Source organism: Abramis brama (assembly GCF_963993115.1).
Source record: "Abramis brama genome assembly, chromosome: 5".
NCBI lineage: Eukaryota > Metazoa > Chordata > Actinopteri > Cypriniformes > Leuciscidae > Abramis > Abramis brama.
In genome coordinates, this window is record NC_139967.1 from 5,475,580 (window position 1) to 5,492,942 (window position 17,363).

A 17,363-nucleotide genomic window follows, 5' to 3' on the forward strand; every position below is an offset into this window, starting at 1 on the left:
ATGGATCGCCTCACATTTGCGTTTGAATAGCGCGGTCTCCGTAGGCGGAGTCACATTAAAACTTAATTAGCTGAGATGAGAACGACTGACATCTCTCACTTTACATACATATTATATAAACTGTGAATATTAGTTTTTTATAAAAATTACTTCATTTAAAAGAAGAGAATTCAAGCTTCATGCCTGTGTGTCTGTATGCCTGTTTGACTGAGTATTCGCTGAGTTACAGTTCATTTTCGGACGCGTTTCAGAATTGACTTCACTGACGGAGAGTAGGCAGAACTCGCATCATGTTTATTTTTCTTTATTTGGCGAAAAGCACAACACTTTGTTTTTATTATGAGCATACACAAAAAAAATACACACTAAACAGGATCGATTGATGTATAACACAAGCATATAAGATAAAAATTAATATATTTTTTTTATTATTTTTTTGCACTCATATGGAAAAAAACGAGCCTATCGCGCCGGCGTCATACATAAATGAAACGGGTAAGATTTTCTGCACTAAAAAAAAGCATAGCATAGTTTGTTATGAATTATTTGCATCTATTTTCTTTTACGTAAAGACGACGAATTATGCTGTTTTACATGTTTGAACATTAAAAAGGTCTTCAAAGTCCTTCCAGCGGCAGTTAGTCTCTATATCAGTGTCACTGTTTCTGAACTCCCTGAAACACCTCCGTTGTAGTCTTGAGTTTTCTTCCAGGAATAAACATGTAACAATATTCCTCATTTAAATAATTCCCACCCTAGGCATATGCAAAATAAAGGGGCGGGGCCTGACTGAATTGTGTTAGTAGTGTTTGCGTTTATGGTGAAGGGCGGGACATTTCCCAAATATGCTCAAAGCGGTTGACCAATCACAACACACTGGTCCAGCTGACCAATCAGAGCACACTTTTCAGAAGGAGGGACTTCATATCAAGACTTCGTAAAAGGGTATAATATGATCTCTTTAAATAATCATATTTTTAAAATCCATTTATTCAAATTGCTTAGAATCAGCATAATTCTGTTCCTTGTGGGGGAAAAAATCATTTATTTAAATAAATAAATAAATAATAATAATAATATTCAGTCAGTTAAAATGTATGAGACTGAAATGATGATACATATCTAAACCTGGTTATTGTGCTTTTAAAACACATTCAGTTTATTAGTACTATTATGGAAATCTTATTCGTTTCTCCGGTTAAATTAAGTATGACTGCCAAATATGTATCACATTAATTTTTTTAGTTGGTTTATGTTAAAACTGTGTAATCCAAATGAATGGAAATATTATAAGCAATTCAAATCTTACATTTAGGCCTATATCTGGCCTTTTTTTCTCCCATATTCATTTGACACAGCTCATTTATCTGTCCATCACTGCCAGTCTCTCTCTCTCTCTGTTTTCACTTCCACTAGACCAATCCATGAGCGTTTTTCTGTCACCACTGGGCACACTGAGTCTGGCTGTTCTGTGTCCGCATGTGCGTGTGTGTTTCCCATGGCTTGACAGTGAGACAACATTTTCCATTAGTGGACAAAACAGGGAAACAGGAAGCTGGCTCACACACATGCAAACAAAACACACACTTATTCTGGTCCCAAAACACATACCATTCAAAAGTTTGGACAACTGTGCTCCACTAGTTCTCTGCATTTACGATAGATTGTGAGTGTTTGCGATTCTGCAACGTAACAACATTGGGTCTGAGAGATGAGTTAGCACACGCTTCCAACCCGACACGGCTCAAATACACTGTTATGATGCAAGTCTGAATGTTTTATCTTTCATTAGGGCTTAGCCTTCACTTATTTATCAAGTCATGACGAATACATGTAAAACAAAACCAAAGTATTGTATATATATATATATATATATGGTTTAATTTTTTACTTCTTTCTTTTTCTTTAAATTTGTGTGAAGGTAAGATTTTCAGTGGCATTTCAAATTTTATTTTGTTCCTCACACAAAGCTATCAAATGTCTTGGAATATTATAGGGACCATATTTATGGTCGTTTTTGTCATGTTTGACAGGTAATTAAAAAAAAAAGTATATTAAAAAAAAAAGAAAGTGGAACAGAAGGCATTATTCCAAAATAAACATTCCAAACAGTAGAATGCTCTATTGTCACAAGATATGTTATTTTATTATAAATACATAAAATATATAATAAATAAAAACTAATTAATCAAAAATAACTAACTAAATAAATAAAGCTTTCAAAAAGTAGAATACTCTATTGTTGTCACATGATCTAATTTTAAATTCAGTGAGTGGAATTCAGTTTTCACATTGAGGGAAAAATGAATAAATATATAAAAATACACAATAAATAAAAATTAATTAAATCAATCAAAAATAAATTAATAAATGAATCAAGAAAGAAATTTAGGAAAATTAACAGTTAATTTTACTTCTCTGTAGTCATAATGGAAGTTCAAGGCAAGCACATTGCATTGTGGGATACATTATTCCATGCATTGTTATACAGTATACTGCACATTTTGGCAAAGGTAGTAGTTTGTGTGTGTATTCTGTGCATACATATAATTTGTACCTGTGCCAATATACGTACTGCAGAATAAGAGAGAGTGTATCCTTGTATATTATTCAGAACATAGACTTCTATACAAATTTTTATTCTTTTAAACAAGTACTATTTCCTATATCTTTGTGTTCAAAATGCATGTCATTTTTAGCATAATATTTATTTATTTATTTAGCCAATTACCAAAGCAGTGCATGCATATTCTTACTTCTGTAAAGAGAGGATGAGCTTGTCTGTGCTGGCTTTAATCTTATTCTGAGCCTCAAGGTGGTTCATGCCTTCAGTGCTGATGCCATCAATGGACAGGACCAGATCTCGCACAGCGACTCCCGCTTTAGCAGCCTTTCCTCCATCCGTCAGCTGAAAAGACACACAGCTAATGGTCAAAACAACATAGTGACACATAGAGAAGCTTTCAAGTGCAAGATGGAGACTTCTGACTACATGGTTGTTATTCCTGCCGCAGTCGAGATGCTCAGACAAACAGACTGTTATTCTGTGCTGCAAGTAAAACTACACACAACACCTTCAAATCATCTTATTAACATTATCTGCATTATGCATAGTCATATTATTCAATAAATTGATTGATTTGGAGTTGCCCTTTCAAATGCACTACCAGTTCAAAAGTGTCTAAAAAATTAAGATTTGTTTTAAGCTTTTGAAAGAAGTCTCTTATGCTATTATGCTATTATTATTTTAAATACTATTTTTTTATTTTAATATATTTTAAAATGTAATTTATTCCTGTGATGCAAAGCTGAATTTTCAGCATCATTACTCCAGTCTTCAGTGTCACATGATCCTTCAGAAATCATTCTAATATGATGATTTGATGCTCAAGAAACATTTCTTAACATCAATGTTAGAAACAGTTCATAATATTTCTGAGGAAACGGTGATGCATTTTTCAGGAATCTTTGATGAATAGACTGTTCAAAAGAACAGCATTCATCTAAAATGAATGAAACAGACATTATACATGTCTTTAATGTCACTTTTGATCTATTAAATGCATCCTTGCTGAATAAAAATATTAAATTCTTTTAAAATCTTACACCAAACTTTTGAACAGCAGTGCATGTACAAATCAGAATTCAAATAAAAGTGACTGAAACAGACATAAGCTGCACTTTTGAACTTGGGTAAAGTTTCACTGTGAAAGCTTTAGGAAACAAAGAGAGTATCAGACAGTAAAAGAAGTCATGAAGAGATTTACTTCAAAGACAGCTGAGCTTTCAACAGTAAACAACTCAGCTCTGAAACGGGACAAAAGTTCATGTTTAGTGCAACAAATCCAGTTTAAGTGGTGAATGCGTAAATCACAACGGACGCCCTGCGAACCTGAGGCCGGTGCGGTCGGGCCAATTCAAACAGAATTAAAGAAAAGATAACTCTGAAATCCCAGCCTGATGTGCGAGTCAAGCGTGACATTACAGCAGGGTTGCAAACTCGTGCGACTGTAGACCGCAGTCCGCTTTCAATCTCAATCCACTCAAGTGGTCTTCATTCATCACATGACCACCTCTTTAATAAGATAATTTTATATAAACATAAACCCTGCAGATGGCAGACATATGCTTTCGTGCTCAGCTGCCTTTTATACGAGACACTTTGAGACTACATTTATCCATCATTGTTTTGCCACAATCCTGCATGAAAGCGGCGCTCTTTCTAGTGCACATTGTTAAAATGCACCCGAGAAAAACATTTATGTGGCGAAAAGACAAGAACCTGGTCGAAAACATGTGTTATGAATATGCAGCATCGCTGGTTTGAGGCCGCAATAGCACAAAAAAAAAAAAAAAAAAGCCCGCCACGTTCTTTGATTCCTGTCATAACTTCTGTTTCCACTGGAGAGTAAACAGAAATAAAACACAAGGAGCATCTGAGAGCAATTACAGCACAACAGCACCCAAAAAACGGCTAAAGACAACATGGATGCCGTTATCCACGAAAACCACAATCTCGGATAAGTAAAGCAAAAGCCAGTTTGGAGGTGGAAACAAATAATTAACTCGCAAACACGTGTTTTTAGTGTTGTTTTTTAGCCATCGTGTGCGATTGTAAAAGCTTCTTGGGTTTTCTCATTAATGCACTTGAGAACATGTGGTGTTTAAGTCTTTGATTTAGATCAGTCACAGAACAGATGTACGCTGTGCCCTCGAGTACAACAGCGGACACTTACATCAACACACACACAATAAACACATCTGAAATCAAGAAGTGTAAGGAAGAAATTTCAAAGGAAAGGAAATGGGAGCAATATGAGGTCTGATGAAGAACAAGTAGTGAGTGTGTGTGTGTGTGTGTGTGTGTATGTGTGTACAAATGTATCTATGTTTAGTAATGGGCTTAGGTTGGTTTGCATTATTCTCCAGGCCTTTCATGGTTTCCGGCTCGTCTGTAGGGCAGAAAAGAAGTTTCAAGTCTAACTGCAGCTTTAAAGAGAAAATAATGAATGAAAATTGATTACCACTCGCTTGCAGAATTTCAGGACAGTTGCAGAAATAACAGTTATCAAAATATGTCACAATATGTCACAACAAAAGCGTCTGCTTCCTCAAAACAATGATAATTGATTGTAGATGAAATTGTTGTTTGAATGAATTTGTAATAAATAAAAAAATGGACTTGAAATGAACGACAATGACTTTACAGGACTGATCTCCGGTCAACATATCACACACATTACCATTCAAAAGTTTGTATTTTAGTCTCGCTCACCCAGGCTGCATTCATTTGATCAAAAACACAGTAAGAACAGTAATACGGTGAAACAGTGTTTGCAGTCATTTTTGATCAATTTAATGCATCCTTGCTGAATAAAAGTATTAATTTATATGTATTCAAAAACTATGTAAAAAATATTTGCTCAAAATGAACAAAATTTAAATAATGAGTCAATGCATCATCAATCCTTTTGTCGTACCCTGATTCACTATGGCAAGCCTGTTTTTATTGTTAATATTTTAGACCTGTCGGGATGGTCTTTGTGGGAAATTGAACAAAAGTCTTTTAGGTTTTTACATGGAGCCGCTAAATCTCCAACCTCAGGTGAATCCCCCGTTTTAAACAAACGCCGAACAGAGGAGAGTCCGCTGGAAAAAAGAGAGCGCGACAGAGCTCGTAATAAAACAAGAATCAACATTGGCTTGGCTTTTCAGAGATGGCAAGAACTGAGGGATTTGTAATGTTGTAAAAACAACACGAAGATGGCGTTTTTATTACTCAACAGTAGAGTAAGGTGTTTAATTGAACAGATAAATTGACACATATAGCTCTCTAACAGAGTTCACTGTAAAGCATTATCTATTGTGAAGGCTCATTTCATTATGGTTGTTGTAGCGCTGTGCTGGAATTTATTTTCAAGAAAGTACTGTGTCTATTAATGGGTAAAGATACAGTAAAGTGTTCAGCTAGTCAGTTTGAGATGCTTTCCATCTAAACTGATTATATCTCTTAAACCTAGTAAATGTTTTATGAGCAGTCGGATAATCTTTCTCTCTTTCAGCTAATAGCCACTGAAATTCACACAGCGCTGTCATACACAGGCCTCATTACGCTTGGAATATTTCACACAGGTCGCATGGAGGCCCTTTTTGACCATTTCCAGACCTTGGTCACTGTATGTTTCCATTGCATGTTCTCAGTGGAAAAAGTAAGTCATAGAGGTTTGGAACAACAGGTTACTCAGACAAGCCTGTAAGCAAACACACATTTTGGTGCGTGTCTTATGTTTTAGCTCAGCCTAACTCTGGTGTTAAATATTTTCACGACTTGTTTACGACTTGGTGTGACGGTGGTTTAGAAAGTCAAGTCGTCAGACCAGTAATTAAAGGGCTGCTGGTTTCAGTGTTGCACCAGAGCCAAATGTTTTCTGCTATGGAAGTGGATTCAAACTTTCATTGAAAGCACAGATCTGTATATGTAACAGCATAGAAAATTGAATGATTCTTTATAGGAATCATTCATACGCATGGACCACAAAGGAGATGTTTAGTTCAAAACTTTAAATCAAATAAAGCATGCAAGTATCAGGATGCTAAGCACCCAAAAGGACATAAAAGTATTATAAAAGAAACACATATAGGGCCCTATCTTGCACCCAGCACAATTGACTTTGTACACCGACGCATGTATCATTCCTATTTTGCACCCGACGCACAGCGGACTTTTCCCTCCACAGACGCACGTCGGTAAAATTAGGGAATGAACTTGCGCTCCCGGGGGCGGTTCAGCGAAAAGAGGAGGCGTGTTCCGGCGCAAACGTTCCCTGATGCTATTTTGCAGGTTTAGAAAACAATTCCACCACTGACCAGGAAAAACCTAGTCTAAAGTCAGTGGCGTGCGCATGTTATTCAAATGCTATTTTAAGGGCGCATGCTTGGCCATAATGTAGCGTGTGCACAACACGCATACACTTTGATTCTCTCATCTACACAGAAGCAGCAGTTCCCATTTTTGCAAATCATACATTATTACAAGGAAAAATATTAACACACGAGGGAAATCATTGTGGTGTCCATGAAGATGTGAAAAAAAATAGGCATAAATCTAACTTACACATTTACCCAAATGATTATACGCCTGTTTAACCGAAGCTAATTTGGGTTTCTCCATCCCCATACAATGTCACTTCTCTGTCTTTTACGGCCCTGATGAGAACGTCGTCTCCTCGGCTGTGAACCGCTCCTGGCGTGCGCCTGGCAAATCCGCTGTTATAATAGCAATCCGCCATTGAACAAGTGCGCCTGCTTTTAAAGGGAATGTGAGATGACGCTCTGATTGGTTTATTTCACGTTACGCCCAAACCACACCTGAATAATGAAGCTACTTCAGACCAACCCAATTTAGATTTATCCAGAGTCATTTATCCAGCCGGTATAATAGCAACAGCGCCCGAGATCCGCCCACAAAGTTTGATACTTGCGTTTCAGATCGTTAAAATAGGGCCCATAGTGTCATTCATGTTTTCTTTATGAATCTGTTCAATTTCCCAATCACACAATTGCACATATAAACCTGAAAAATAACAGGTGGTGATTTTATGCAGCGTAACCGTGACATCATCCCGCATCCAGATGGTCCGCCACTTCAGCATCAGTGGTTTTACTGTTTCTGAAGGTGTTGCACGGCTGCTAGGTGAACAGTGAACAGAAGGTCTATTCAACTTCATAAACGTCCCTCAGAGACACACTGCCCCATGCAGTTAAACTGGGTGCGTTCATTAACTTCAATCTAAACACACATAAACTAGCTGTGAATACTCATAAAACGCCTTGTGTGTGTGTGTCTCTGAGGAACGGCGCGAGTGCTGTCGCAATCAATACTCTGAGCAGAACGCGGTCTGTATATAGAGACCGGGCAAAACTGTCAAGAAACGTCATTGTTGAGAAAATGTGTGCAGTAATATTCAGATGAAGTGCCAGAGACAGATACCATGTGCTTCATCACGATATACCGAACAGATCTACGCAAATAATTCAGTCATGTGTTTGAAAAGTCAGACAGAGAGGCATTTCATTCGGTTCTGGGTCATTAAGAATTGATTCTGGCACTAAAAAACGATTTAAAAATGTTAGTGCCAGAAATTATTCAATTAAGGGAACTTTTTCTGTGATTTTTTTTAAAGAACAAAATAAACACCAAATCACTTATTCATATTTTAATGTAAATTCTTGTTAAAATATATCTTAAAAAAAATCTAAATATCTAAATATAATAATTATATTTTTTTATTTCCAAAGAATAACCACTTTTATTCAGTAATGATGCATTAAACTGATCAAAAGTGAGAGTCAAGACACGTATAATTTAAATAAATGCTTTCTATTTTAAATAAATATTATCATTGCTGTTCCACAAAAATATGAAGCAGCACAACTGTTTTCAACATTGATAATAATAAGAAATGTTTCTTGAGTATCAAATCAGCATATTATAATAACTTCTGAAGGATCATGTGACACTGAAGACTGGAGTAATGATGCTGAAAATTCAGCTTTGATCACAGGAATAAAATACATTTTACAACATATTCACATAGAAAACAGTAAATTGTAATAATATTTTACAATAATACTGTTTTGTTTTTTTTACTGTATTTTTGATTAAATAAATTCAGCCTTTGTGAGCAGAAGAGACAAAAGCATTTCAAAATCTTAGCGAGCGTTATGATCACAGAATGACCGATCAGAATCATGCACTCCAAAGCGATGCGTAATCAAATATCATAAATGTCTGAATGAATGGTTGAGTTTGTTTCCTGCCCGTCTCGCGTTCACATGTGGAATCTTACAGGAGGTTTCAAGCAGATTTATTGGTGAGACTGGAAGCACAATCTGCTAACTTGATCAGGAGAAGCGGTACAGCTTGTACTTTTCAACAACAACTCAGTGAAATGATGTCTGACATTATATCAGGTTTCAAAGAAAACAAAGACATCTTCATTAAACTTTAATGTTTTCCCATATGGGCTATTTAAACGGATCCAACAGATACATGTTCTTTACTGTGTGTTGTGTGTTTCTACGAACTTGACTAGTGTATTAATAAAGTGATAGTGTGACTATACTGTTTCTATAATACAGAACAAACCTGCTGCCAAAACACACCTACACACCACATGGAAAAATAAAAATAACGAAACAAACAGGAAAAGAGAGATGCAGAGTGAATTACACCAATCACATTTCATTCAAGAGAAATAAAGACAAGCACAGTACAGAAAACTGGTGGTACCATGGCACAATGTTAGTGTCAGACGGTACAGAAGTACAGAAAGAAAGAAAAAGAGAGAAACTGACATTGACACAGAACACACACCCATCTGTGATCCCGTGAACTGACACTAACCAGCAAGTATCGTCAGCTCCAAACCACAGTCTTATAAAGCCTAGTTTAGACCAGATCCCTGTATTAAATCCCACCATAAACCAGAACTTATGAGTATTAAATCTCTGTAAAGCTGGCTGGGGTTCGGCGAGGTCCAAACCAACCCAATCTCGCCGCCAAACTTCCCACAACCAAAAATCACACTCCCACAACCTCAGACCTGTCCGCATCCAAACCCAACACACTCCCCCCCCCAAACGTTTATTTACAGTCTAAAGCTGTCACAGCGCCCGTCCCGTCTGAAATCAGCAGACAAGCAAAAACACTTGAAGAAATACTGCAGTTCTCGCCAGAAACTCTGCAGCTTAATTCTCACGGCTGAAACACTCGACTGCCTGCAGAGAACCTCTGAGAGAGCAGCTTATTTTATCATCGCATGAACTGGAACATTCTCATTTTATCTTATCATCGACAAAAAGTTTATCACCCACACATGTACACTCCTCTGGAGATGATGTCATGAGATCTGGAAGGCAAAGCTTGAAGCAGAAGGTCTGTTTTAAGAACCACACCAGTTGCTGACAGAAATGTGGGTCTCTAGAAATTAGAATACTTGATTCTGATTGGTCAATCTTCTCAGATAAAATTGCATAATTATTGCTATAACTGTGTATATCTCTAGTATCAGCCTTGCTTTCTTTATTACTAGGGCTGCACGATATTGAAGAAAAGTGTGATATGCGATATTCAATAATGCTTAAAGTGTGTAAAATTAACTTAAATTATCTTTAAAATATATTTAAAATTATATAACCTACATGCGTGTTTCACATTCTTTTTGTGACAAGAAAACATCCCTACAACTTCTGAAAGTGAACAGCAGTGTTTTACTGTAGCATAAGAAGTGTTATTTTAACATCAGTGTAAACCACTGGGTTTAGGGTTTCAGGAAGGCCTTCATTAGGTTTATTTAACAACAGAAACTGAATAATCAAATGTAGAAATAAAACACTGTTTAGTTTTGACTGTATGAATTATATATATACTGATTCTTATTAAAGCTACAAAAGTTATTCAGCCCAGAGCAGTGAGTGATTTTCTCTTTGTCTTTTGTTCATGACCCGTTATTGCAAGCTGTTACGATATGCATATCGCGATAAATACATTTGCAATATTTCGATAATTTCGATATATTGTGCATTACTTAAACTCAATACTTTCCCTCCATCTATTTATTTGGCAAGCAGTCACGTTATAAGCAGGATAATATGGGAATGGGAACCTGACGACACACAAATTAAAGAACACAGACGCAGCCGGATCATTTCCATAATGACCAGCACAATCTGTTTTAAGACATGCTTTTTTTTTTTTAGGCAGTAAATAATGGCGCAAATACCAATAAATTGACTATCGTAAACTTTAGTAAATCACCTTGAATGATCCATTTAAATTCTCTCCTCCCATAAATTTTGCATCTGAAAGGGAAACTCCTACAAATGCATTTGCAATAAGATCAGCCGCAAAAATAACCCAGTCCACGCCTTTTCAGCGCTAAATTTTCACTGCGTGTCTTTAGTAAATCCTGACAGTAGCTTTTTAACAGCAAAAGAAGGTTTGCGCTGGAGCAAGCCCTTAGTATTAATCCAAGAATTTTTTTTTTATAAGAATTTTCTTCTAGAATGAACATTTTTATCAAGCTTGTATATTTAAGTTCAGTAATTTCACTTAAATAACAATTAATAGGTTATTTTCATTGCCATTTAAGTGAAATTTCTGAACTTAAATATACAAGCTTGATAAAAATGATCATTCTAGAAGAAAATTTCAGATGGCACTTAGAGGCTTTTGTATCTGAACTCTTAAAATATATTGATTGATTTTGATTGATTTGATTTCAGGGACACTATTGGTCCAAATAAACCAATTAAACAATTTTTTTTTTACCTGTTCATTAAAATATACTAAATGAAACTTCTGAACTCTATTTAAGAAAGAGACATTTTAAGAGCATGTTAATTTTTTTATTGACTGTTATATAATGTAAAATAAAAAAACACCTGTGAAAATTCCTTCATATTAACAGTACAATGAGTGACATTTTTATGGATTTTTTTCTAATATACACCTAATCACACTGGCTGCTGGAAAAACATTGTTAGAAAGCCTGTAAACAGATGAGCTACTGTCACACTGCAGTTTCACTAATTCGTACTCCCCCAACGATGCTGAATAGAGATGAGAGGACTGTAAATCCCACATTAATGATGTGTCCAGCACACTAGCACAGAACTGAACCCTGGCTATAGCTGACGGCAGCGCTCCCAGATTTTACTGAGGATCAGAAGTTGAAATAACATCTTTTATTGACTGTGAGTAACGTCTGTAGCGGGATCCGAGAGAGCTCTCGCACAATTGATCAAATATTTTCACTGGCTTCCTGTATAAAGCGCTCTAAGCCACAAACCAAACCGACCAGCAGCGAGACGAACCACAACATCACAAACTGTGAAGTGACGAATCACTGTCTGACTGTCGCAACCATTAGCAGAAAACATTTATATGAAATTGCCCAATAGTCCAAAGTCAGATCACATTGCTATGAGCTTTTAAGCAACCCATAAGAATGAAACACTTAGAGACAGCGAGGCGGACAGGCGAAGGCAAAGGGAGAGAAGGAAGAGCTTGGAGACGGGGAGGGAAAGAAATAGAGAGAGGCAAGGAAAATCAATCAGAAGGTCATTTACATCACTCCTCTGCCAGATGGCATTGTGGGAATAGCTGTCATACATTGGCAGTTCAAACGGGCGTGTGACATAAGTGGATCTGAGTGAGTGTGTGTGTGTGTGTGTGTGTGTGTGTGTGTGTGTGTGTGTGTGTGTGTGTGTGTGTGTGTGTGTGTGTGTGTGTGTGTGTGTGTAAAAGAGAGAGAGGGAGAAAGATACTGTAGATACAGGGAGTGTGGAAGACTCATTAGGAAATTAAAAGTATGAACAGGTGGAAAGGAAAGGTTACATAGATCATTTATCAGATATAGATAAATAAGTTTGCCCTGTGGTCAAGAGGAAATTAGATGAGGGTAAAACTAACGAGTGTGTATTATATTTTAAAATAAACATTTTAACTGCTATCAAGTGACATTAGAAGAAAGCGCCTATAAATATAGAGGCACTGAAATATGACTTCTCAAAAAAGAAGTGACAAACAGAAACATTTATATTTGCATTTGGCAGATGCTTTTATACAAAGCAACTTGCACTGCATTCAAGCTGTAATGATTTAAAAAAATAATACAAATTATTATTATTATTTACTAATGCACTAATCACATTTCAGTTATTTATTTCCATTTAAATCTTAATATTTTTTAATGGCCTGATATAGTGGCAATTCCCCAACACTTTTATTCAGCAAGGATGCATTAAATTGTTTAAAAGTGACAGTAAAGATATGTATAGTGTTACAAAACAATAATTTTAAAAATGCTGTTCTTTTTAACTTTAGATATTCATTAAAGAATGCTGTAAAAATTATAATTATAATGTATCACAGTTTTATTAAGCAGCACTATTTTCAACATTGATAATGTTTCTTGAGCATCAAATCAGCATATTATAATGATTTATTATAAGGATCATGTGACACTAAAGACTGGAGTAATGATGCTGAAAATTCAGCTTTGATCATAGGAATACATTACATTTAATAAATAACGTATTAAAATGTATAAATTATAATTAAATGATTAAAACAATACATTAAAATGTGTTAAAACAGTTATTTTAAATTTAAATTTAGTTTTTTTTTATCAAATGCATCCTTTGTGTAAGTGTAAGAGACTTCTTTGAAAAACATCTTACCAAACCTGGTGTAGATTTTACAGCAGTAGTGTGTATTTAACACCATATGCATCTCTCAATCACAGGCAGCTGTAAATGACTGGCCTTTTCTAAACATTAGGTCACATGATAAACATTGGGCACCGTTTTAAAACACAGCTTACCACACTCTTATACATAATGGTGAGTTCAAAAGCAACAGAGAAAATAGACAAAAAGAGAAGAGCGAGGGGTGTGAGAGATCATTAAAGGGGTGCAGATGGTGTCGGGGGTCAGAAGGGGTGTATCATGTTTGAATGAATGTGTGTGTGTGTTCGTACTCACCCGTGAAATGGAGAGAGGCATGTTGAAGTCTTTCCCCCCCTGCAGTCTGAAGCCCCAGGGAGCCGGACCCTGTAATACCACACTGTATTTACCACTCATACTGTAGCTGTCCGATATTAAACACACCCTCAGAGGCTGCCAAACACACACTTAGAAGCTCCTCACAGAATGCCCTGGGAAGACAGAGAGAGAGAGAGAGAGAGAGAGAGAGAGAGAGAGAGAGAGAGAGAGAGAGAGAGGGCAAAAATGTTCAGTCGGACATTGTTGAAAAGTGCATGATTTAGAACTTTTTACATTTTCTAAATAGATTGTAAGTGGCGTGTCTGTGCAAAACACAAGGGTTGCTATTGCTATGCAGTTGTTAAGGTGTTCAGAGTGGATGCTTACTAGCAAAAACCTGTTTTACTTGAAGGAAAGTTTTAATATTATGGGTTAGTGGCTTATGAGCAATAGAAATAGTGATGCTTGCCTTATGAAACACTACTAATGAAGCTGATTAGTAGCAGAAAGCTGTATTAAAGGCATAGATATTTTTAAGAACATAGTGTTATTAAAAAAAAAGTCTGGGGTCTGTAAGATTTTTTTTATTTTTAGGTTTTTATTACAGTAATATTAGCTATTACAGTAATACAGCCTATGTTGTAATTCAATAAACAATATACTGTAGTTGTATATAGGTTGGGTACCAAATCCGTCTATCAGTTTTGGCTTCTTATATACATTTTTTTCCTCAACTATATACAAAAGGAACCTGAGGATTGTATATTTGACTCCAGAAGTACTCTATGGGTTTTTTATTTTTTTATTTAAACTATTACTTCTTTTATTCCTTATTTCTTTCGTAACCCTACTTCTCAATAATTCTCAAGATTTCTCTACTATTCTTAATTATCCTCATTTTTATACAAGGTCTGGTCTTAGTGGGAGAATGTAATCTATCCATTTTCCCCATAACTTGACAAATTTCTCAGACTGTAACCGAAGATTCATTGTTATCATGTAGATTTTGTAAACTATTCCCAGCCAATCATTAATTTCCAGTATTTCAGGTTGTAACCATTTTCTGGTTATAGCTTTTTTGCAAGCTATCAACAGGATCCTCATCAAACATTTATCAGATTTGTCTTCTAATTTAGGATTTGTAAGACCAAAGTATAGAGTTAAAAAACTAAATTGGATGGGTACCTTGAATATACACTCTAAACTCTTATGGATTTTAGAGATTCAATATTCCTGAACTTCAGAGCATTCCCAGAGCATTCCCTATGATTGGCTGATCCGAGCCACAGATTGCACTTTTGCTTTGATATCTCTTCTGCTCAGAGGTGAGGAAAAATCTAGTGATATTTTTCCAACCGAATTATCTCCAGGTTGAGGAATGTGTTGTCTTCCACTTTGATTTAAGAATACTTTTCCAATATTCCTCTAGGATTTCAACATTTCCTTCCATTTCACTTTTATTTTTAATATATTGGGTATTTTCTAATTTACTGTCTTGTAGACTTTTATATAATTTTGTAATTATTTTAGTCATGTCACCCGCTTTATATATTGAAATAAACATTGCAAGAATACTATTGTTTTCCTTGTCATTATAGTCCCTTGTAATATTAATAATTGTATGTCTTATTTGTAAGTAACTATGAAAATCTTGATTACATAACAAGTATTCACATTTAAGTGTCTCAAAACCCAACACTTTTCCTTTATGTTAAAAATTACGGTATGCTGTGAGGGCTCGTTTAGTCCAAGCTACCATATAGTATTTGGATCAAATGTTGAATCGTAAGCGGGCCATCTCAATATTGATACCAATTCTATCAAAATATCTTTAATAAGATACTTGTCCATGTCGATAAGATTTTTTACTTTTTTTTTTAAAAGAAGTCTTTTATGCTCACCAAGACTGCATTTATTTGATCAAAAATACAGTAAAAACAGTAATATTGTGAAATATTATTACATTTTTAAAAAACTGTTTTCCATTTTAATAATTTTTTAATGTAATTCATTCCTGTGACGTAAAGCTGAATTTTCAGCAGCCATTACTCCAGTTTTCAGCTGTATTTACTGTATATATTTATTTATTTACATTTTTCCAGGATTATTTGATGAATAGAAAGTTTAAAAGAAACATTTTGTAACATTATAAATGTCTTTGCTGGCATTTTGATCAACTATTAATTTCTTTAAACGAAATCAAATGTACTGACCCCAAATGTTTTTGAAAGATTTGTCAAATTCAAACTGTCAAATAATAAAATATCAGTAAGCAAATAAAAAAAGTTACCATGAAGTAAACATTCCACACAAGTTAATCAGAACACCTGGCAACAACAGCACAATTAATCCAGACACATTTACCTTCAGAAAGCAACACTCTTGAGTCTTGACTAAACGAAAACTCCTCTGCAACACAGCGAATAATAATGGTCTAAAGGTCCGACACAAAATGATCCACCCAGATGGCAGATTGTCATTTTATACCCATCTATCAGAGGGGGGGGGGTGTATTTTGGGGGTTGGGATGGGGGTGCTTGGGCTTACGCGCTGATATTTTGGGAATGGACCCTAGACGTGCTGCCAAACATTAAGAAGGAAACGTCATAAAGCCAACTAGAACCCAGAACAAAGGTTCTGAGATTAGACGGTCAGGATCAGACGCTGGAATGTTCCACGGGTAGGACTGGCGTCCTGTACTCAGCACATTTTAAGAGGGAACGCTTTAGCCTGCCAGTATCTCTATCTACTGCTCGTATTGTCCAATAATTCACCAGTGGAAAAGAGTAAGACTGCTGTAAACACTGGAATGGAGATGAGATCCACATGTGATCCGTACTGTCATCATTATTCAGATGACTCTTCATCAGCTATCAGACAAATGTCACACTCATTAAACAAATGTATCTTTCATCATTCTATTCATCTTTGTTAGTCAATCTGACTACCTGGATGGATGGATGGATGGATGGATGGATGGATGGATGGATGGATGGATGGAACTGCCATTAATTGATAGACAGACAGTGAGATATATCATCATATATCCACACACACATATCATATCCACTCATGTGTGTGTTGAGTGAGGGGTTTGTCCGGTATCTGACCCAGATCTAATATCAATAATAGTTTAAATCTCATCACAGTCCATGTGTTCCCTGCTACACACACACACACACACACACACGATGGGATTCCATGTTTTATGGGGACTTTCCATAGACAATGATTTTTATACTGTACAAACTGTGTATATATATCCCCTTACACTAACCCTAATCCTACGCATCACAAAAAAACTTTCAAAATTTTTACATTTTCAAAACACATCACTTTGTATGATTTATAAGCTGTTTTCCTCATGGGGACCAAAAAATGTGCCCATGATGATAAGGATTTCAGATATTGCCATCTTTGTGGGGACATTTTGTCCCCATAATGTAGGGTTTACCTGAACCACACACACACACAAACACACACATCGCTATTGCCACAGAAGTGCAGCCATACATAAGGAAATCACATAGTGACATATGATAAATGATATATGCAAAGACGCACAATAGAGCATTTGGATGCACACTGAGTGGCGGCAGTAAGTAGCTTAAGTGAGAACAGCTGAGACCAAAACGAGAACAATACGTGTGTGTGTGTGTGTGTGTGTGTGTGTGTGTGTGTGTGTGTGTGTGTGTGTGTGTGTGTGTGTGTGTGTGTGTGTGTGTGTGTGTGTGTGTGTGTGTGTGTGTGTGTGTGGCAAATAATAGCTATCGGATTAAGGGCCTCTCTGGTTTACTGTCTTTTCCACCAACGTG

At 36.0% G+C, this 17,363-nt stretch overlaps 1 protein-coding gene across 1 annotated transcript in view; it reads right to left on the minus strand.

Moving 5' to 3' along the window:
• The window catches only part of pdlim5a (PDZ and LIM domain 5a), a 61,393-nt gene extending 45,366 nt beyond the window's left edge, over nt 1-16,027 (minus strand). The window contains exons 1-3 of the mRNA XM_084114559.1: nt 15,913-16,027; nt 13,549-13,721; nt 2,757-2,908 (exon numbers count right to left, since the gene is read on the minus strand). Coding sequence (XP_083970685.1) covers nt 2,757-2,908; nt 13,549-13,647 — 251 coding nt within the window. The 5' untranslated portion in view covers nt 13,648-13,721; nt 15,913-16,027. The remainder of the gene's footprint in view (nt 1-2,756; nt 2,909-13,548; nt 13,722-15,912) is intronic.
• Nucleotides 16,028-17,363: the final 1,336 nt, after the last annotated feature.